Source organism: Orbicella franksi, chromosome 15, assembly GCF_964199315.1.
Source record: "Orbicella franksi chromosome 15, jaOrbFran1.1, whole genome shotgun sequence".
Lineage (NCBI taxonomy): Eukaryota > Metazoa > Cnidaria > Anthozoa > Scleractinia > Merulinidae > Orbicella > Orbicella franksi.
Genome location: NC_138159.1, coordinates 17,924,847 through 17,948,846, shown reverse-complemented (window position 1 = coordinate 17,948,846; position 24,000 = coordinate 17,924,847). Strand labels below are relative to the sequence as shown.

The following is a 24,000-nucleotide window of genomic DNA, read 5'->3' as shown; positions in this document are numbered from 1 at the left end:
CAAAAATTGAAATTTTATAAAATAAAACTGCAGTTATCAGATAAGTAAAAATACATGAAAGTAACACTTTGATTTATATGAATCGCTACAAATATGGCAATACTTCTTAATACTTATGGCATTCGCAAGAAGAAGGCAAAACTTAGCACTGCATGCAATCAAAATTAAATTAATTAGTACAAGTGGTTCTGAGAGAATTAAAGATTAAGTGCTTCCTTCCTTTTCTAATGTGTTAGCATATTAAAGGATACTTGACAAATTCTACTGGACTTTCTTTAAGTATGGCTGTAGCCCCTGTTTCCACAAATGATGACATCTCAAAACTCCTGTTGAGCTCTGTCAGGAAAGAGGCAGACTGTAATAATTGTACATGTTAAGCTGAAATGGTACAGATCAGAAAAGCCTTGATTTCAAGCCAAGTAGTAACCAAGGTACCCATGTTGTGTATAGAATGTCTGCTAGTAGAGTTAATTCTAATGTGGTGAATCACTTAAGAGCAGCTTCGCCTAAATATCAACTAGACTTGGAAATAGCGAAAAAATCGAATTTCTTCAAACTCGCCCAGAATGAAGCCCTACGGGCACTAGTTACAAAAATATCGTTTTAAGTTCGATAAATCAAAAATTATTTTTTTCCGCAATTTTTTCGTTTCGATGCCCCAAATCGGCCAAAATCCATCGAAAATGAGCGGCATATTCAAAGGCTCGTAAACTCAAAAGCAAAAATCTTCATTACAAACTGATTGCACGTCGTATTTGTACTTCCTTTCTTGTCTATTTAGAGCTAAATAGATCGTGATTTGATTAGAACTTAAATATTTGACGAATTTTTTAAGTTAACGACCCAAGACAGCTTTACAAGAGGTCTACATTTAGCCTATTTTCAAATGCTAAAAAGGCGTTCTGGTACACGGCTTTTCCCGAAATGACTAGTTTGGTCTGAAAGAGCATTGTTTCTTCTTCAAATTACTGAAATAAAATTTTTGGGTAAATAAAATCGTGAGCGCTGAGATAGCGAACCAAATGGAGCACTTCGTCCTGAAAACGTGACCTTTGACCCAAGCGTAACGAAACCAATTACTGCAAGAAAACCCGAAAGAAAAGCAAACGTTCCGTTATTTTGAAACAATTTCTAGTGATATCTCTCCGAAACCATGATTGCAAGAAACTATTTCCAGATATGAAATCTTGCAGGGTCAAAGACGGAGCTAAAGGGCGCATTTTGACACAATAACTTTGTTTGCCGAGAATTGAATTGCAGTCAATTCCAGTGAAATTTGCAAACTTGACGTATGTTAGCCGATACTTACCTGAATATTAATATTAATAGAAGAGTCGTCTTCTTGGATTAACCTTCAAAAGAGGCTGGACCCAGATTTGGAAACCTCTAAAAGAAGAAATGTTTAATATTCCGTGACCTACCCAATGCTATAGATTCCATGCACATGCCAACCGCATGTTTGTCGTAAAACCAACTGAACTCCACTGACAGTTTCCATGGGCAACCCCAAAATAAACAATCCCCAAAAATGTAAAGTGAAATTGGCTGTCTTCATGAACAGTTAGAAGCTAGAGTCAAGTTCTATTGCCTTTAAAAAGTGCTTGATTTTATTTGTTTGCGTCGACTTTGTTCACTACTCTCACGTTCGAAAGCCGCGAATCGGTCACGCCAAAACAGTGGAGACCGTGCAGACTGCAGACACTTGTTTGGGCTTTTCATTGTGACTCCTTCTTTTGGGTCTAGTTACAAAATAGTGTTAAATATATCTGAAAGTTTGTCATTTATCCACAGGCTGCACAAGCGCAGTATTTGACTTTTGATTCAATAGACAAACGCGTACAAGACTTTGTATGGGAAACTTACTCAGTCTGCACGGTCTGCAGTGTTTTGGCGTGACCGATACTACGCAGTATTCGAACGTGACAGTAACGACTGAGTGAACAAAGTAGAATCAAGCTTTTTTAAAAGGTAATGGAACTTGACTCTAGCTTCTAACTGTTCATGAAGACAGCCAATTTCACTTTACATTTTTGGGGATTGTTTATTTTGGGGTTGCCCATGGAAACTGTCAGTGGAGTTCAGTTGGTTTTACGACAAACATGCGGTTGGCATGTGCATGGAATCTATAGCATCGGGTAGGTCACGGAATATTAAACATTTCTTCTTTTAGAGGTTTCCAAATCTGGGTCCAGCCTCTTTTGAAGGTTAATCCAAGAAGACGACTCTTCTATTAATATTAATATTCAGGTAAGTATCGGCTAACATACGTCAAGTTTGCAAATTTCACTGGAATTGACTGCAATTCAATTCTCGGCAAACAAAGTTATTGTGTCAAAATGCGCCCTTTAGCTCCGTCTTTGACCCTGCAAGATTTCATATCTGGAAATAGTTTCTTGCAATCATGGTTTCGGAGAGATATCACTAGAAATTGTTTCAAAATAACGGAACGTTTGCTTTTCTTTCGGGTTTTCTTGCAGTAATTGGTTTCGTTACGCTTGGGTCAAAGGTCACGTTTTCAGGACGAAGTGCTGCATTTAGTTCGCTATCTCAGCGCTCACGATTTTATTTACCCAAAAATTTTATTTCAGTAATTTGAAGAAGAAACAATGCGCTTTCAGACCAAACTAGTCATTTCGGGAAAAGCCGTGTACCAGAACGCCTTTTTAGCATTTGAAAATAGGCTAAATGTAGACCTCTTGTAAAGCTGTCTTGGGTCGTTAACTTAAAAAAATTCGTCAAATATTTAAGTTCTAATCAAATCACGATCTATTTAGCTCTAAATAGACAAGAAAGGAAGTACAAATACGACGTGCAATCAGTTTGTAATGAAGATTTTTGCTTTTGAGTTTACGAGCCTTTGAATATGCCGCTCATTTTCGATGGATTTTGGCCGATTTTGGGCATCGAAACGAAAAAATTGCGGAAAAAAATAATTTTTGATTTATCGAACTTAAAACGATATTTTTGTAACTAGTGCCCGTAGGGCTTCATTCTGGGCGAGTTTGAAGAAATTCGATTTTTTCGCTATTTCCAAGTCTAGTTGATATTTAGGCGAAGCTGCTCTTAATTAAAGTTGAACCTCTCCTCTATGGCCATTATGGATAGGTAGGGGTGGCGGTGTAAAGTAACGGATCTTGTAAAAAAAAAAAACTACCCAATTCACGATCTAATACATTAAATGAACAAAAATATATCTTAGTTGACCACTTCCCCAAAAGGACTTTTCAGGGCCAACTTAAACAAACAGCAAAAGAAAACTGTCTCTTGTGTTTGATATTAGTACTTGAAACATCCCTGTACTAAATCCATGACAACAGCAAAGTTCTTCAGGTGTAATACACAGAAGGAACAAAGTTCTGTTTGTTTTTAGTCATACTCACTCTCAGAATGCTCAAAGCTTTTAAAGTGCACTGGCTCTATGTAATTCACAAGGGCAGAGAGTTCTACCTCAGGGGCAACTTCATCTTGATCTACCTAAATATTAAAAAAATGTGAACAGCTGGCAGCTACCTGATGGATACTCAGCGCCAGATCCAGGATTGGGGCCCGGGCAGCCTACCCCCTCCCAACAGCAAACTAATTAAGCTCTGAAGGGGCCACACCTTAATTTAAGGCCCAAAGAGCCAAAAAATTTGGCACCTTAGGATCTGCCACCCATGATGGTAGGCCATGGCGAGCTAGTGTCAATGACTGACCAAAAGGTCCCATTCCCAGTGGTGGTAGAACAGTAATGGATGGGTGCAAAGACCTTTTCAGTATTTGAAATTTGCTACAGGTGTGAGGATTTGGTATGGGTTAGGAATATCGTGTTGACTTTATGAGCTGATTGAAAAAAAACATCACTCAGAGTTCTCATTATTGTATGTGGAGAAACAGAGGTTGTTTTGGAGGGGGAGGGCATGTCTTGGGCTGTTGGACTTTTCTTGGACCCGTTTTAGCCTGCTATGACTTTGAGGTCTAACAATTTGGACTCATTTGTACCTTGCCGTCACTATTATCACCGGGTACCCTGTAAGGGCCCTAATATTTAGACAAGAGACAACAAAACTACATCTCTAAGTTAGGGCAGATTAAGCCAACTCACTTTTTCAGTATCTGTAATGTTATTGTTTCCATTTTCAGTTGGTATATCTTCATTAACTCCTTCCACTCTGCCTTCAGGGCTGATCACTGGGGTGCTCTCTATTGGATTCTTGTCAGTGTCAACCCCTGGCACAAAAGATATACTATTAACATGGTTGCTACAGACAGCCTGACTTTTCCCTCATAAAAAAAATAATAAAATACCCTTGACCAAATAGATACAAAATTTCAGATATAGTACTGTTAGAATAGTGACTTCTAGCCTCCCCTTGCAGCCATCCCACTGTCTGGTATATACACTAAAATGACCTTCTAAAACCTTACATTAGAGTCTCAAACTCCTCAATTTTCTGTATAAAACATGTGTTCCTCAAAAATAAGGAAAGCAATGTACATATTCCTTATCGTGCACCGTATGAATGAATTACTGTAGTAGTTTCAATACTGTCAAGGATACCTTCTTCTCGCCTTGTTGTCCTTTTCTTGTTCTTGATCACTATTTTTCTCAAAAGCGCTTTTGGAGGTGGCAGAGGTTTCTTTTCTTCTAGCTGTCAACAAAGCACCAATTAAAAGGTACATGTACATTGAATGGCATAACACATGTGATGGGTGGTAAATTACATAAGAACAACATTGTATTTTTAACAAACACATGAATTTTTTATACATGTATCTATCTGTGTTCGAAAATTGCATGATAAAGCTGCACTGCACTGCTGTTTAGTGATGAGACTTACGATGATTGTGACTTTCCAGATTGATAAAACTGTGGAACCAGAGGGAGGGAAGGGGGAAACAACTTATGTGAAGAGCTCCCTCACTCAAGAAAATGCTCACTCCAAGCAAAGTGCTAGAACACACTTTAGTTCAAGAGCACATGGAATCCTGAAGCATGGACAGACATGTAAACTTTGTTGACAGCAAAGGCAATGCAAGTGCTCTCTGTTATAAACTCAGTTAAAAAGTTAACTTGATTATAATCAATGTATTAATTATAGCTGTTCACAATTTGAATGGGTAGTTAAAGGTAATGACCTGTTATTATGTTATTGTTAAGCCACACTCATTCAGGCACAAACTGCACCACTGACTGCCAGATGAGTAGTGCAAAAGCTAAGATGGGATCTTAGGTCTTAGGTCTTAGTTTGTGAGGGTCTTAGTTGTTCTTCAGCAGAAATATATAACAAGTGAGCACAAAAGAATCAATTCACAAAACCCATAAAATTAAAAGTGACTTACTGGGAAGTCATCCAAGGGCTTGTCAAGAAGCATATCTCCGAAGATATTAACACAGTATGCTGCCATTTTAGCCTGCTGTTTGGGACTGAAAACAAGTACCATGGGCATGATTCAGTTCAATAACAAGAAACAAGGCAAGCTCTAGTTAACCTAGCTTGAATTCATTAACATTTTGACCACTAGGGAATAACTTATTAACACCTTCCAAAGTTCATTAGCGAACTGTCCACTGACAGACAGTCAACAATTTTCTCAAGTTTCTGTGAGTGTCTGCCAATTCAACTTATTTTATCATTCAATGCACTTTTTCTTATTTTTCATTCAGAGTTCCTATTAGTTTTGATAGGTAAGGGTCCTCGGGACCCTCCATTTCAAAGCTAAGTGTTGAGAGTTCTTTTTGTTTTTCAGGGGTCCTTTGTTCATTACTAAAATTTTCAGAAATTTTTCTTTCAAGAACTTTGCCAAACAACTGTGCGTCCTTTTCATTTTTTGTGCATAATATAAGACGCATACCTGTGCATTAAAATGGGAACTCTGTCATTGGCTGAGGGCCAACCAATAACTGCCTACAAATAATGGTCTGTTTGCGCAAAATAGCATCTAAATGTGTTTTGCAGCAAATAATATCCTGCTCATGCATAATATTATTGTAAACATGCATGCACGCTCTTGTGTATAAAACGAGATACACTGTAGCTTCTCTGAGCTTTCAGAGAGTGATTTACATATGGAAATAAACTTGGTGGTCAAATAGTAAAACAATTATTGAACTCTGATATCCCAAAATATCATCATCATAATCATCATCATCATAGAACATCTTCGAACCTGCAGTGATTCTCAAATGAAAGGATTATGGGATATTCTGATGTCTTGAAGGCACAGTCTGCAATGGCTTCTATCACATCCTGTTATGAAACAAAATTAATGTGATAAGAATGAGCTGTGTGTACATAAAAGGACTTGATTGTGTGATCAGGAATTATTTATATTTAGTTACGACTTTATGTAGGATCTTATACCTTGGACCTCTTACAACTATACATAGGATCCCTTACAGTTCTAAATGTACATACATGAAGGAATAGATGTTACTTACAATCTCATAAGAATGTGTACCACCCTATTCAAAATCATATACAGTGGAATCCTGATATTTTTTTTTTTGGAACCTCCAAGGGAAACAAAAATTGGTTCGAAAAATCGGATAGTTCAAGAAATTGGGGGTAAAATTACAGTGTTCAACTGAGGAGAGGGAACGACTTTTAGTTCGAGTTATTAGAAGGTTAAAAAAAATGAGGGTTCAAGAAACCAGGATTCAACTGTATTAAGAAGCTAGGTGTAGGATCTTGTTTTAGATCATGAAGGATTGTTTTTGTGTCATGTCACAAGGAAGCCCCTCTTGAACCAGCTGAAGCTTTCCCCGTCTATAACCGCAACCAAAACCCTTGGCATGTTGCTGAGCTCTACAGAAAATACCTATACCCCCATGAAGGACTTTTCATTTGAACAGTTGATTACTCTTGACTTGCAACTCTAGTTTAGCTTCATATTTTCCTTTAAATACTTAGGCTTTCAAAACCCCCTTATCCTTTATAATTTATATGTATAGATATTACCAGGTACTGTACAAATTGCAACGAAGGCCCATACTTCAAGCACAGACTACAGTGGTACTTTAACAGAGAGTACATGTGACCTAATTGTCCATCCCTAGCCTCACTTTGTTTTTTTGAAGACTGGTACTGACTTGTGTACACACTCAGTGTTACAAAGAAAGTCATCTCTGATAGCAAGGGGTTGATAGATTTTCCAGTCTGGTGGATTTTCTTTGTCACATGCCTTACAAGCAAGTGAAGTGTTTGGCAAACTTGCTTTAGGAATTAATAACTAAAGAAGTACTGAGAGAGGTGGACTTTCTGCAGGGCAAGTCTGAACATTGGCTTTCACTGCACCCTCGCACTACCTTGAATGAAATTTCAGTGCAAAGGGTCTTGCCATGTGTGATCATTGGTTCTTGGTCTTCAGTCCGTCCATCCCAGCAATCCAATTCTATACAGCGACAGCCAGCCAGCAATGCTTGTCTGTACATTTCTACTGAGGATTTTCCCGTTAACTGGTGGCCTGATGGAAGAAATCATGATTTTCGGTGACATTAGATAGTAAAATAAAATTAAATATTAACCTCTAGTTACCTTCGGTCAGTGCTTATTACTTATAGCTAGTGGCACTGGGCAGTCAATTTTCAGAACATAAGAAGTATAAAGAGAATTTTGGTCTTTGGTCCTTGTATTACAAATAACAAAATGACTTCATGCTTTTAGCTAGGCATCTCTCAAGTTATGGATACACTTCGGAGTTTGTAGAGCACTCGAGAGGCTAATAGTGCCTGCGATTCTTTCAATAGAATAGTACATGTTTATCTTTGAAATAAATCCCTTACAAGTATTGGCTATCACCACCATATACTTGTAACATGCCATCAGCTATATCTTTTGTAAACTTCAAAAACTTCCTCAGATATCTCACCTGTTAGATATGTGTTGTGTGACGAGTTGATAAAATAATGCGATAAGGGTCTTGACATATCTTGATAAAGCGACAGACGATCATGGTTGATAATAAAATTGTCATCACTCATAAGATATCTGGTGAGACCCTGAACTGAAAAATGCCCTAGAAAACAATGCATTTGAATTAGTTCAGAAAATTATTTATGCCAAAATGATGATCATACAATTTTGCCTTTGACTATGATAACAAATTAACCACATGTAACTTTAATTTCTTGCACAACATGACAGCTTTACTTGAAGATGATATAAAAATGTAGACTTATCTAACTTAGGGGAGCAGGGATGGTACAGTGGTGAAGGCGCTCGCCTCCTACCAATGTTCCCAGTTTGAATCCAGCCCAGTGCCATATGTGGGTTGAGTTTGTTGTTGGTTCTCGCCTTGCTCTGAGGGTTTTTCTCCCGGTTCTCTGGTTTTCCTCCCTCCACAAAAACCAACATCTCCAAATTCCAATTCGACCAGGATGGAGGACCCGCATAAAAACCAGCTAAGGCTGATGGGGCTTCCTCTCCAAATATTGTAATTTTATTTTATCATTTATTAACTTTGTTGCCATACAATTACAAGCAATCTTACCCTTCTTTGTGAAATCTCTGTTTGGCTCATACTTGTCAATGATAGCTTGAGCCTTCTCACTTGTGCAGTAGGGGAAGAGGATTTCATTAAGCCGTGGATCCCTTTGCTCATTGTTGAGAAACTCCACCAGTTGATCCACTGTGAGATAAGGTTTCTTTTTTGCACCACTAAGAAATAAATGAGATACAAATAAAACAGTTTGGGAAATGACGACATGATTGATCACTGCAGTTTTACACACAACTTAAGCAGCTGATAAATTACAGCCTGAGAAAATTCAGGGTTGAACGGGATTCAGATGAAATGAGTGAGCAATGGCAGCGAGTTGATCAAACAGTACAGTGCTCTATTTACTAAGTTCTACATGGCTGCTATGATCTAATAAAGGAAAACTCTTTTATAGCGGTTTTCAACTTACATTTCAGCAAATATTGAGTCAATGTCTTTTCTGTCACACAGTCTGTTGTAGAATCCCCAAAAATCTTCAAAACTAAATTTATCTGGGGCAATACTTTCTTTCTGAAAGAGAAATTTAAAAAAAAATTGCTGGCCGATGGGTTATAGCACCTAGTGGGCACCTAATACACCTGTGACTGTATTAACTCTGCAGTGTAATTAAAACCCTTAAGACAGTGTTATACGGGACAATTTGCAATGCCAATTTCTCACGCAGTATTCTTAATTTGGGCAACAATGTTGCAGGTTTTTTAAACTTGGTCCAAAACCTACAACATGTTGCCCCAACGAAATGTTGCATTAAAAGTTATCCTCTTTGCCATATTATACAATATTGATTTTTAACGCAACAATGTTGCATTGAAAATCAGCTTGTACATGTATAACATCACCTTCACATAAGGGAACATCTTAAGCAATTAAAACGAACTTTATTATTTTTACTTACTAAGAAATTTGCCAGGAAAAGAAGAGAAAGATGCAGAAAGCAGTTATTTTATGCCACAAAATGTCAAAAATGGCAGTGTGCTGAAACAGCATGGTTACCGTGGAAATTTCTGGGTAGTAGAGATCATTTACTAGCTTCACATGATCACTATGCTTGGTTTAGCAAGCATGCATACTGTAAGGAGAAGAGAGATTGTGATCGGTGTATGTACCTTTCCACTTGGCAGGCCGACAGACTGGAGAGCATCGAGCACTCGTCTTTTGTCTTCTTTACTGGAACTCACGTCTTTAAGAATACTGATGATTTAAAATGAAGGACACTTTCTGATAAACACCTTCTTTAAGTATGAACCAGCAGTTGCTTCCCAAAGATGAACAGCTCTACTCAATTCCAAACATCTTGTAATTAATCAAAAAAAAAAGCTTCGCATTGTATTTTCAACTTTCTTCCCAGTGTTTGGAAATGTGATCTAACACAGTCTTTTGTGTTTGATATGTATTACATCTTAGATCATATGAAGGTCTTTAACCGAAGGATTTAGCTCTGTACATGTACACACCATGCAGATAAGCAATTGTAGAATATTATCATTAACTTACTTCTTTACTGGAATTTTCCCATCAGTACTTGTTTGGACACATATTTTTGTGTGGCTAGAAAATAATTCAATAAAGTCAATATTAAGTTATTAAGTGACTGTATAAATGTCAGTATTTATTCATTTATATATAGGACTCACTGTTTTTCGAGGAAGGCCATAGGCGATGCATTAATAGCCAAGAGGTTATGTGTCAACCGCATTAATGCATCTGTCCATTCACGTGCAATGTTGACTGAGCCAGACACAAAGTTCACGTAAACAATGTCAACCATATTTGCACCATGCACAATTGTTATCGTCTTATCCTGAAGTAAATCATCGTCTGATGCTATTCTTAATGAGTCCCTTAGCCGTTGGTCCTGTGAAAACAAAAGTAGCGCAAAAAATTAACCGAAGATGGGTCAGAATTGATTGATAAGACCCCTGCAAACAAGGGGCACTTTCCATAATTGATGAAAAATGCCAGTATTCCAGCATTTTCCAGAATTTCCAGAAAGAAGACTACCTTGCGAAGTACACTGAATTTTTTGGAAATTTCTTACTAGGAATTTCCGTCCCATTTGACTTTGCCCCTGAAATTTCCAGAACTTTCAGTTGACTGAAATCAGCTTCATTGATTTTTACAGCTGCGAAGTTGTTTCATCAAGTGGTAAGAGAAAGAACGAAGCATAAAGCTTCGCATCCATAATGACGGTTGACATGAAACTTAGAATTTGCTTCATGTAAGTAGTTGCAAAATGTTACATTTTGTGATGTCTTACGTGAAACAAAACAACAAACGTAAACAAACTCTGAAGAGTGCGCAGTACAGACTGGAAATCATCTTTAATGGGCATTTGCAATGTACAACTGTAACATGTCACAGCATAGTAGATTTTGGCCCTCCAAAGCAAAAAGACACTGTAAAATTTGGTGGTAATACTGTTATGTATTTTTTCAATTAAGTGCCAGATCACGAATTGTTGCTGGGTCTTTCAGGAGTGGTTAATAAACCCCTCAATCATTTATTGGAGGTACATGTGTAATAAGCTTTAGGCGTAATGGCAAGATGTACATTTGTATTGCTGTCATAAAAATATCAAATAAAAACTGTTGCTTAACTCCCAAGTCAATAAACAACAAGGTCCACTGGGACATATTGGCAGCATACAATCAAGAAAATATATTTTGTGGTACCAAAAAACAAAAAAGGTGATAAGTAATCAGTGAAATATATTGGTGCAGTTACTTGATGGCTGTACCAATTTTGTATGTCAAATCAAGTGCAGACAAGGAAATCAATACTAAATATGTACTGACAAAGAGTTTTGAAACGACGCTGTTGTATATATAGCTGGAGCATAGTTGAAGCTAACACACATTCTCATTGCTTGATTTATGGTCACATGGAAATGGCATGTTAAATTTTCAATGAATAAATTCCTGTTGTTTTCAAATTCTAGAGAGGTGCTGTCAATAAGATTTGAACTTTTACTATCTGGACATGCTTGAATTTATTTATTAGTCCTTATCTGGGAATTTCACAAAGCAACACTCATAACACAATAAATATTACAAAATCCTTCTTGGGATTTAGCTTGTTTCTTAGATTTGAATTTGAAAGTACTCCCCAGAAATTTTCAGACATCATTGGTCTTGATTGTATCACAGGGGTTACTATCCGTGTGTTATTTTATTACATGCGTACACAAAACTCCAGCTATAAAACAAAACACTTTACTGCCAGTTCCTAAGAAAATATTTGGCTTGGTTTCCTCTTCAATCTCGATGTCTCCCTTTACAAAACATTGAGATTCTCAGGAAAACAAACCTAACAGTATCCGTCTGAAGCAGTCCCATCATTTTTAGAGCAGAACTTAAGACAGAAAACTACTACATGTAGTTGGACATTTTTCTATAAACAATAAAATGGCAGATAAATACATTTATAATATCATAAAATGTACAGGAAGCTAAACCAAGTAAATGCTGGCAGTCAGTATGCTAGTGACATTGCAGAGTCATTTGCCACAAATCTAATCAAACCAGTGGGCGTGCAATTTTCATTGTGAACATGTAAAACACTAAATTGAGTCTGAAGATGATATAAAAGGAATTTCCTGTTTTTTGTGGTATGCATAAAAACAATCAGTAACACACAATATTATCAATGATGATATTGCAATATTTGTTAAAGGATGTTGATCTCTGAGCAGATTGAACAATATACAATTTGTAACATTTTGTCCCAACTTTGTGTAAAGAAAATATTAATATTGACTTGATTCTTTTGTCAGTGGAGGCAAAGCATACGAAACAAGTTTTGGAAAGCAAACCAAAACCTGAAAATACACTAATTATCAATTTAGAACTTTAGGGTACAAGAAACATGAATTTCATATAAAGGTATTTATTGATCATTTGAATGGTTTTATTCAAAATAGAGCAAAACCAACTGGACAAAGATGAAGTTTTAAAGGTATGTAAACATGAAAATATTCTTAAAGGTATTTCAAGAAGCCCTTTGTCATGTTAATCCCTTTGAAACTCCTGTAATCTTTCATCTAGAGAAAAAATGGTAATATTTCAAGCCTGTGATACTTGTTAAATATTTACCAAAACTTGTCAATAGGATTAACACTGACATTGTGCAAGACTGTTTGCTTTTTAGATTTATATAATACAACACTCCATAGCTTGGCTAGGAAAGAACAAAAATAAAAATACTTGAAGTATCATAAAGTCTGTTCAAAGAATAAAACTACAACTTTTTTTATAGTAAATAATTATGATAGATTATAGATGGTAATTCTTGCATGAAGCAACCAAGGAAAGAGTCACTCTTTTTCTTTTCAATTGAAGCTATTATATACAACAAGTTTGGCTTGGAAAAACTGACTCAAGAAAAGCTAAGCTTTCATTCTGCAAGGCAGCAACCAAAAAGTTCCATATCTTAATAAAATGCTATCAGATTACTCCAAGTAAATGACAGCAAAATTTCAAATTAAAAGATCAGGACTGAGAAGATTCCTAGACAAGTATACAGCTGTTTCACGAAAGGTTATACTACAAAATTGAAAAAGCATATGTGACCATGTCAAAAGTTTTTATCGATAATGGTGGTTTAGGGTGGTTTGATTGCAACTCAAGGTGTTTTGAACAGTGCGATAAAAGGAAACCCCACAAACATGTGTTGTCATGCTTTCTCCTTCCCTCTTGCTGAAACATTGTGAACCTCAATCAAACAAATCTGTTCAACTTATTAATATCAGTCCTGTAATACTAATCAGCATTGTATCATACACCATTACTATATTCTGTGGTACAACCTTTGTCTAAACCACTGTATAGATACCTCAACCATACACCTGTGTGCACATATCACTTTTATCTTTTAGAGGTAACTTATTTAGTGAGCATATTAACGACAAATAAATAGTAAGTTATAGATAGCTCAAGATCTATCTGGGAATTAAAAGTACTGGAAAGTACATCAAGTGCTGGTAGAATCAGCAAAAAATCCACTCCAAATGATTGGTTTAAAACAAAGTCTCAGAGAATTATCAAAAGCATCATTCTGCAATTTCTGAACTTCAATCTTACAAGGTTATAACCTCATTGAAGAAAGTCAAAACTTGAAAACACAATGTCTCCCATTTTCAAACCTAATTTGGTGGAAATCCTGATAATCAATCTGTCAAAGTTGGTTGAAAATGGAAATTTGAAGTAAATTACTCATACCGCAGTCAATGATGTGGAAAAATAATAAGAAAGAGCTGTTAACTTTTTGAATTGGTATAGAAGAACACGTCAGGAAGCTGGCTTATATAAAGCAGAAAGCCCTGGCATCTGAACCAATGAAAACCCTTTTTTTCTGTTATTTTTTCAAATAAAAAATAAACAAAAGGAGTAAGTCAGAGCCTCAAAATATTATTCATTTCAATCTGTGCACCACAGTCTTTGTAAGATCTGAATCTCATTTTTTCCAACACTGACAAAATGCAATAAACAACATTGTGGATGATCCATGTTTTAATTACAAGAGGGACGGAACGTCAACTGAAATACTGCAACTACATGTAACGACAGGTGTATTCAAATATTTTCAGCAAGTTAATCTCTGCACTGATGTTTTCTACCACATGGTGAGTTTAAAACAAATGACTATATAGCAAAATGTCGCACTCAAAAATTCCTCTTTTTAATCAACATTTGGTGAACCAGTTACTGGGGAGAATGGTTTCATAAATAATTAGCTAGAGAATGCACATAGTCAAATGGTTATCTGTGTGAACTGATTGCGGCAGAGGAAATAAGTAACTTATCACCTTCGAGGAAGAGATATTTCCCTTTGGGCTCAATCTGCTTGGTCTCATGTTGTGAACAAATGGCTCATTAACACTTCTCATTAGCAGTGAAACTAAACACTCATGAGTGAAGACGAAATATCCATATCCAATCTTTCCGTTGAAAAGGTAAACACTCTGCAACAGTGACTGGTATAATGTATAGTTATCTTTAGGAGAGATCTCTTTCACATGAAATGATATTTTCAAGAGGGATAATTTGCAGCAGTTTGCCGACCAGCCAGCTTTTACAATGAAAAACAAAAAAAACTATGCCACACAATACAGTAATTTTCAATGCAAACAAAAGAAAAATTTTGTTCATATTTTGCTTAAAATCTCCAGTTTCAGAGGGAGGTTATAAACTATAAATTTGCATATATATATATATATATATATATATATATATATATATATATATATATATATATATATATATATATATCAAGCAAACATGACTGAAACATAAATTTTGATTTTATTGTGGCACCAAAAAATGGGAAACACTAGTGAAACTATTTACTGTAGTTAGCCACTTGGAAATCAAAGGTACTGAAGCATCAAAAACATTAAGAATGTCTTGCGGAGTCCACTTATTCTTAATTTATCTGTGTTCTTGAAGGGTTTTTCTTAATTCGTCAGAGCTCCAAAGATGGTCATATTTTAAATATTCTAAAATCAAAAGGCTTTCAAATAACATAAAAATTTTATTGGAAATGTAAATAGAACAGCTTAGCTATTAGATCAGATCAAAGGCTATCTAGGAAAATTTCGTGGCAGTGCAGTGTGGAAAACGCAATACAATCCAAAAAAAATCGATTCGAATTCGGTGTGCCAAAGCATTGCTAGGCGACGATCACAAAGAATAGCAATAAATAATTAAAAGACTGGCTTGCAAGCCTGTCTGTATTTTGTTTAACACAGCACCTCGATTCGAGAAACAACCTATAGTTTAAGTCACAACACAAATTATAGCTCTACCACAACATTACATCCAAAAACATAGTTTCGATTTGAAAATGCCCTAATATCGTGCTCCACTGGATAAAAAGCATTCAATGAGCGGATTAAAAGCTTTGTAAATGCGACAAAAGCCACTAAACCAAGACGTATAATTAGTAAAAACCTTTCTGTGGTAAAGGAAATTTATGTACAAACTGCAACGGCCATAAATTTGAAAGTCTAATATGGACAAAAAAAGTTAGAATTAGCATTTAAAGAATTCTGTGAGGAGGCCCTTCAAAATATTACTGAGAAGAGGAAAAAAATCTTTGTTTATTTACAGAAGGGCTTCTAGAAAATGAAGCATTTATTTAAACTACTACAACACAAACTCAGATTTTTCACAGTACACATGTACACGATATTAAATCGCTTTTTGAAGCTGACTGCGTAGAAATATCTCTCAATTTAGCATACAAATTATTAATATCATCGAACGCGAAAATATCCTTGGCGTGTTTAGATTTCGGGAGTTTAACTATTTTTACCAATAAATCCCACAGACCTTTGGAATTCTTGCGGATTTGCCCGTCCTCACATCGCGCACAAAAGACAATTCAAGCAGGTCTGTTTCCTGTGAACACAAAGAAAAAGACTTCAGCGAAAGAGCTATGTAAACTCATGCACAACCTAAACAGAACCATAAAGATACGATCATGCGAATAAAATTCGTCACTTGTCAAACCTATCAGGTCATCAAACCGCGATTTCGGCCGGCGAGACTCGCTCGAAATGTGGAAATTTCAAATATATTGAGTCCACAAACTGGTTACCTGCACTGGCCCGCGACAAAAATACAAATTACCTCCCTATAACATTACATATGGTTTATTTAAACCAACCTTATCTTCTGCTCTCCAATAAATTAAATGACCAGCCGAATCTACTTTTACTGTACACTGCTGTCCTACTACTGTGGATTCCTGGTTGAAAAGCAAAGAAAAGTTTTAAAATTAAAAGATTTTCAATATCTCCTTGCGAGAGGAAGTCATGAGGTGAATTCGCACAAGTCTTTACACGTCGGGCTTCACAACAAACCTCGCGAAACACCACTTCCTGTAAATTACAATGTGGAAATATTTCGAACATAAAACACGAAATATAGCAGGTCGTTAATGTACAGCTGCACCAAACTTGGCTTAATGTTAGATTAGCTAGTTAAAAGGTCCCTATTCTCATTGAAAAACTGGAGATCGAAGCGAACGGCAAAGAGATAAAGCATATATAGCGTGACTCGCACAACACGTCCAGCTAAAATGTAGTTGAAAACATTTCTACGTACCTCATCCCACTTTATGAATCTTGCTCCTCGAATTAAAAAATCTGCGACTTCGGGATGCGTTAGTCTTTCGAGAATCGCCTCACCGCCCGCCATGTTTTCAGTTCGGTTCAAAACAGTGCGAGGCTTTAGCCGAATTACAGCGAGACCGAGGTCACTCCTGATTGGCTAAGCTTACAAGCGGGAACAATTTACCGCTTCACAGTTCGCAAAACTTCGAAGCTTCGATCGCACTGGGAGAAAGCGAGAAATTCATTCACAAAATCCACGGTTTGGCCCACTCTTCAGAATTCTAAAAGCCTCTTGTTTGATAAAAAATAAAGTAAAACAACACACACGCGCGAGAGCGACTGATTATTTTCCTAAATATTTATATGCATGAGTCAAGCAATAGGTCGAAGTACTAAGGCAATATCATAGAGGGTTTGTTTACATTCTAAAAAGCGATTATTATTTTGACCAATATAAAGACGTACATTTAAAACGTTCAGCGCCAGGCTTTACGCCACTCAAAAGCTAAGATCCTTCCTTTTCACAATTTTGGCATGCAGGGTTTCGTCTCGCCGGTGGAGTCAATTTTAATTTGCTCTAAATGGCACGAGGACGGATGCAAAAGTCTTGATGTATAAATAGCACCTATTTACAAATACGACGAATTGAGGAAATTGCTTCTGTCTGGATACGGTAGCTTAAAGTGGCTTTAGTTTTATTCTTAAAATTTCATTAAAAATTCGATTAACTAAGCTAGCCAAGATGTTTTTACACTTTCTTTAGCAATAAATTTACGCAATCATTTAAAACGCTCCAAAATAAGTTCATTTGCGAAACAGGACGTACAAAGCTAGGAGATATTCATTTTTTGCACCTTTTAAGAGCGCCACAGATTAATCAAGCGGTGTTCATTTCGTAACAAAGCATAACAATTTGCTATAAAGTGCTATACTTTTGGTCAAATTGCACCAAGTACTCTCAATAGATTTAAATATTCCTTCTTCCCCTGGAAAATAAAATTAATGACTTTTAGTACAAAAAGCTGGCATCTTTAGGGGAAAATGATTACTTTTAACACCCGAGTGCCATTTCATGTTTCTAGCTAATGAAATGCGAGTGAGAAAAAAAAATCGTTGAATAGAGACAGCATTTATTTTTTTCGTGAAAATAGTGCTTTCATTTAGCAAATCAATAATGTTCTACTAATTGTGTAGGCTGGCCGCTGACAGTTGCTAATTACAACAAATTTCCTAGCATTGCATTATTCAATCAGGAAAAGAGTCGATGTTTCAGACTTGGAATGTGATGCGAAGTGGAAAACACCTGCTTGAAGAAAGAAATTTAATTTAATACAATCTGTTTCCAGAGAACTGCGTACTTAATTGCAATGAAGGCAAATTTAAATTTTCGATAAATGACCTTTCAGAAACGTCTTCAAAACATTTTTTTTGTATTAAAGAATGGAAGAAACCACTGTCACTGGCAAAATATGGAGCGGAAAAAAGTGGTTTTGATTATCTCACTCATTAGTGATTTCCACAAAATCAATAGCTATCATATATTTTTCGTCTTCTACAGTTAATAAGTGCATCTATTACGAGATAAAAACATAAAAGAACTCGCAATATTTCTACAATAACGTCTAGTCCTTATTAATATAGGAGATCCAGTTTTGGCAAAATAAATGAATGGGTGGTTTATTTCATCCTTATAGGCATACATCAAGTTTGTCAATATCAATAATTACACAATTGGAAAGATTTTCTTCCTGCAGTTAATAAGACCAAAGGCCCAAGCTCTTTGCATGATACATTGCACATGTCAAAATATCACACCCAGAAAAGATTAAATTCATTATTTTATTCATTCACTTTTGTTTTTCACAAAAAGAATATTTTTCATATTGCACCCGATTTTTATCAAAATATGACTTCTCTAAAACAACAATAAACTTTAAAACTACTCATTTGGTGTTTCAACTGAATTAAACCAAATTTATATGTATATTAAAATTGTGTAATTAAGTTGAAACATTTTTATCAGGAAATATTGATGATAAATAATAATTATGCATTAGATGAAGTTATTTAAACATATCTGGTGCCTATTTTATCTAAGGTTTATAAAACGTTCTTTGCAGTAAATGTTTGGTCTTGCATAATCACTGTTATTGTGATCAGTAACTTGTACTTCTCTTATTATTTTTGCATCACTGTTGCACAGAAATTAAAACTACACTTCATAAAACAAAGGAATTATTTTCCAAAATGTGATAGCCAAAGACAGCAAGGGAAATTCTCAGATGGTCAGAATTAATCGCAATAATATCTTATTTGTGCGAACCAACTTGAATTAAGCAGTGATTGATAATTTTGGGAAACAAATTCAAGCAAATGAAGATCAAATGATTACATTTCTATTTTCTCTGATAACAGAAGTAAATAGATTTCGATTTTTCCATTGTTCTATTAATTAAGTTCTACATGAAAAGAAGACAACGCCATGTGCAGGTTCCATTTTCATGTTATTAATGTCATAACTATTTCAACTGATTAAAATTGAAACACCTACTTGTGACATATTGTTTTAAACAGTGTATGTGTCATTGTTGTCCACTGAAAATTCTGCCCACTCTCTAGAAGCTAATTGTTGTTGCAAAGCTTTGGGTATAAATTGAAGGGGTGCATGGAAAAAGGCTCTAAGTGACATCTGATAGGCTGAAAGATTCTCCTAGCAAATTGCTTTTTGCTTCCTTCTACAAAAAAAGTAGAATGAGATCAATTGTCACTTAGCTAAGGGCTTTTTTCCCTTCAACTTTTTTTTTTTTTGTGGTACATGTAAATTAGTGCATACATGTAGATCTCCCCCTTAATTTAGAACTTGATATTTTGATCACACAACCCCTCTTGTCAATGTCATTATGCTTACTGATGGCCAGGCCACTCACTAAACAAATTATGTTACCTAATCATGAAGAGAATTAAAACAATGCATTCCAACTTTTGATGTAGGGCCAATCAAATGCTTGGTACAAAAAAATTGTGTTGTTCAAGAAAATATTCATTCCCCTCCCACAGAAGATTTTTGATTGAAACTCCCCAGCCCCCGCTCCCCCCAATCTCTCTAGTAATTTCAGTTTGGGTCATACTTTCCTTTAAAAGTTTGGCTTCTAAGACACCCTCCCTCTTGGAATTTGGAAAAAGTGCTCCTTTGGGTGGGTGGTGCAGGGCAGGAAAAAAAATTTGAAATCCAGTTGCCCAGTGGGCTGGCACATTTCAGTTTTCAGTTGGCCCCACTAAAAGATTACTTGCCCAATAGGCATGCAGTTTTTATGCCCTATCAACTATGTAGTCTACATCATCTACTAGGTACTCCCTATAATCAGTGATAGACTATAATAGAACGAGCTTAGTGGTACTAAACTAATGAAAGATGCTGCGCAGTGACACAAATATATGTGTTTTAAATTAATCCAATGCTTTCAACTCATTGTTTCGCTCATCTTGCAATGCTGAGTTTTGAAATTGTTTTTGAGTGAAAATTATCACTAACAAGACTACAGAGGCTAATTTCAGTTGCCCACTGGATCACCAAACTTCCTTCACTTGTCCAAGAGCAAAATTTACTTGCCTGGGGCAATCAGACCTAGGTTTTTTCCTGCCATGGCATCAAACCACACAATTGACAAAAACCCTCATAGGGGGAAAGGATGGAGGCCAGAGGGGATGGATGCATAAAGCAGCTACAGTCATTAGTATAATAATATATGACACATTCACAAGTGAGTACTTAGGCATGCTTTTCACACATTCTGATTGGTTAACTCAGAGGTGTCCAGCAAGGTACTTCATGTACAATTCTTTCTGGATTGAGTGCAGGGCTAAAAAAAATTGAATTCCAGCTCTCCATCAGGACAAGCAGCTCTCGATAATTGTTACTTGCCCTGGGTAAATCTCAGTTTACTTTAATTTCTTTATTTAGATGGTAGTAAGACAACTTGCCTGGACCCTTGCCCATCGAGCAAGTGAGAACAAAAAGCTACTTGTCCTGGACAACATACAGCTGTACTCTCAGGTATAGTGAGAGTGGTGTGTCCTGCCTGAGAATGGGAACCTAACAGACCTCTCATTTCAGAGTCCATCCACTAAATTTCACCTTCTGAAATCATCAAATTCTGATAAGACAGTAATTTGACACTGTTTTAATCAGTGCTTTACCTTTAAATAACCAAACTGTCTGAATTACAGAGCACAACTTGGTAACTCAATCTCTTTGAATGTTCACTGAGATTCTAAGTATAAAATACTTCCAACTGCTGGGATTACAGGTACTTCTACAATGATCAGTAGGGTGTTAGAAGTGATTACGGGGCTGTCCCCTATTACCTAAAAATCCCATTCTGTGTACTCATATGGAATGTTTTGAGTTGAAACTCTAATATCTCTTGATTAGCAAAAGAATTTTGCGAGAGATTAGAGATTGAAACATCAGTCTGTCAAACATGTTCAAGCTTGAGGCTATGTATAATCAAAATGAACAAGTTTTGACTTGGATTCTTGCAGATATGTGGTTCAAAATAATTTTTCAGTGCCAACTTTTTTCAGAAATCAGGGGAAAGTGAGGTGGGTATGCTGTACCATAAACCAGAAACATCTCCTGGAAGTCTTCATGAGCATCATTCTTGCCACCAATAGAATTCAGAACTTGCATGCACTCCCTGTAAGCAGCCTCAAGAAGTTCTGAGGCACTAATACTCTACAGACATGTCCTTTGTCTTCACATTAACATCCCGCAACAAAGTGCAATCCAGTTACAAATTAGGCTGGCCACAGCTGTATCAGAATGCATACCTGATGCAGTGCATCATCTTGCATAGGTTGATATTTAGAATTGTTTCAGTTTACGTTTGATTAAATGCAATCCTACACAAGTGAATTGAACAAGATGTACCCACAGTTTGCAAAGACACAAGCGTCAATCTGTTCAATCCACAATTGCTTGTTACGTTGTAAGTAATTCACCTTCCTTGCCCTCCTCGAGCTTTGCTTCAAGTAACGCTTCTTTCTCCAACCTTCTCTTGTCCATCCAAGGTCTACCTAACTGAAAGATTGCTGCAGTGCCCAAAAGAACGCCAGTCCTGGAGGAGCAAAAAAAGTTTCATCACTTTTGAGTATTTTTAGGGTATTCTTGCCACTATCTCAACCAAACCAAAAAAGCAGGTTTAAAAAGTTTTTCTTGTCTTCCTGTTTGACAATTTCCATTACATACCAGGAGCGTATCCAGGATTTTTCAACACTTTGTCAACGTGAGGGTACTCACCAGATTGTCATGTTGTTATGCCACTTGTTGTAGGTTGTTTTCTTAACATAGGCTTACAAAAGAGGGATTACGGGTACCCCAGGACCCCTTTAGCTACACCCCTGCACATTATATAGTGAGCTATTTACTTCCACTTTTGTTTCTTTTTTCTGTTTATCTGTTGTCTTGAATATCTGAGCATGTATATATGCCAAATGGCAGCTACAAAAAGTACATGTAGCCTCTATTTGGCATATAAATACAGAAAAGTAAACACATTTATAAGGATCTTAAAACTACACGGTAAATGGTACCATAAGAAACATTTTTGGCATGTTTTTAATAACAAAATTGTTGCAACAGCGTTTTTAGTGTCACTGACAGCCTTCCTCTGGTTCAGCTAAAATACAGCCTCATTACCTTTTGCTCACCACCAGAAACTAATCACTCATTGAATAGGCTTGCCACCTCCATTTCATAACATGAAATGTTGGGGTAACTGCACCTTTTTTAAAGTTATTGATCTTTCTTGAAAACTTCTACGGTCCCTGTTACATTTTTTCCTGTCACTTCCCCAGTAAGTAAAACTTTTGCGTATCTTGCGCTTGTTTTCCACACATACTACACCATCTGCAGGTACATGTCTACAGTTGGATTTCAGTGTAATTCTCAACAGATAACAGTTAGTTTTTCCGCTGGAAGACATTAAAAGTTAGTGGACAGTGATATGCTGCTATTCTGGTGTTCCTGGCTTAAGTACAGGTTCATTAAACTTGATTTCATCACAGTTGGAATTTTTTACTTTCATTTTAGTCATGGACTTGGTAGCACAGTTGATTGCATCAATAATGTCAACCCCAGCACGTACATATGGCGCTAAAACTATGCCATGCGTGATGGGCAAAACATGTGCGCACGAACAAAAGTAGGCACCGTCCTTAAGTTCACTGCTATCTTCCTGCAATTATCAGCAGATTCTGTTCGTGACAGTGATGTGTGGCCCTTGAACAAACAAATCTATCTCTTGCTGTTTTCAAGTCTTTTAAGCCTTAAAATGTGTTGTACTACATGAGCTGATCTGCAAGTATAGAGTCTATAAGCTACAACATGACACCAAAATTCAGTTTTTCTGGTCACGAAAAACCCGCCAATATATCATCACTTTTACCGCTAGTAGGTTCGTTCGAGACAACCATATCATCCCTGAAGCAATTGACAACTGAAACATTTTAAATCCAGTTGACTATGCAATTTAATTTATCAAGATGCATCATCAAGATCTAAGGTAGTGAAAGCAGATTATGTAAAAAATACTATTTCTTGATTCAAGGTGATAGAATCTAGAGGACGAGAATCTAATTCGTCGCAAGAACAACAGACACACGACATCTGTCTGTGCAAACAACGTTGCTTGCTCTTCAATCTCTTTGGTAAACAAAGCATGCAAATTATTACTCACCAAACGCCACATGATATAAATACAATACGAATTCGACGCCGCAAAAAAGGATCCAAACTTTTGATTTCATCTTTTAGATCCATTTTCGCACAGGAAGGCCGCCAGACGAACGCAATCTTCACCAGGCGCACTTCTGCTCACATGTGGTCACGTGGTTACCAATGACGTTTTCCTGTTCGCTCCTCTTCCCGGGGTTGACATTTGGTGTCGATTTCCAATGTCCATTTCACAACTTCAGTTTCCGGTTGCAAAATGGCTACATCGAGGGCCGAACAAGCCACGAAAGAAGTCTTTGATCTGTATAGAAAGTACGGAAACCGAGACTATATCGGCGAACCCGTTTCACAGCAAGAGCACATGACTCAATGTGCTATGCTTGCGGAGAAAGAAGGCTTCCCAGATGAGGTCGTTTTGGGGGTTTTCCTTCATGACATTGGTCATCTCATCGGTTTCGACAGGTCTTTGCCTCCCGATAATTTCCGAAAACGGTGGAATACATTTCTTAGTCTCGAGGAAATGAACAGGGCTCGTTCAGAGATCGACCGTTTGACTGCTCATATAAGAAAAGGCTGTTTATCCGGGTTAAAACCTGGCGAAGGGACAGAATCGAACGAAAGGCTCCACAACACCTTAAACAAATCATTGCTGTGTGGGGCTACTACAGTTGGA

The 24,000-nt window shown here is 36.6% G+C and overlaps 1 protein-coding gene across 5 annotated transcripts in view; it reads right to left on the bottom strand.

The window, feature by feature from the left end:
- The window catches only part of LOC145470050 (1-phosphatidylinositol 4,5-bisphosphate phosphodiesterase beta-1-like), a 42,847-nt gene extending 19,071 nt beyond the window's left edge, over positions 1 to 23,776 (bottom strand). For 4 of the 5 annotated variants that reach the window (XM_081453874.1, XM_081453876.1, XM_081453877.1 and 1 more), the window contains exons 1-17: positions 23,332 to 23,776; positions 16,587 to 21,711; positions 16,147 to 16,227; positions 15,810 to 15,878; positions 10,116 to 10,336; positions 9,976 to 10,029; positions 9,588 to 9,672; positions 8,891 to 8,991; positions 8,473 to 8,639; positions 7,852 to 7,998; positions 7,289 to 7,446; positions 6,151 to 6,230; positions 5,323 to 5,407; positions 4,541 to 4,631; positions 4,085 to 4,209; positions 3,381 to 3,474; positions 252 to 336 (exon numbers count right to left, since the gene is read on the bottom strand). In XM_081453874.1, the coding sequence (XP_081310000.1) occupies positions 252 to 336; positions 3,381 to 3,474; positions 4,085 to 4,209; positions 4,541 to 4,631; positions 5,323 to 5,407; positions 6,151 to 6,230; positions 7,289 to 7,446; positions 7,852 to 7,998; positions 8,473 to 8,639; positions 8,891 to 8,991; positions 9,588 to 9,672; positions 9,976 to 10,029; positions 10,116 to 10,336; positions 15,810 to 15,878; positions 16,147 to 16,227; positions 16,587 to 16,679 (1,736 nt within the window). In that variant the 5' untranslated portion in view covers positions 16,680 to 21,711; positions 23,332 to 23,776. The other variant, XM_081453875.1, reaches the window with a different exon arrangement.
- Between the last annotated feature and the right edge of the window lie 224 nt (positions 23,777 to 24,000).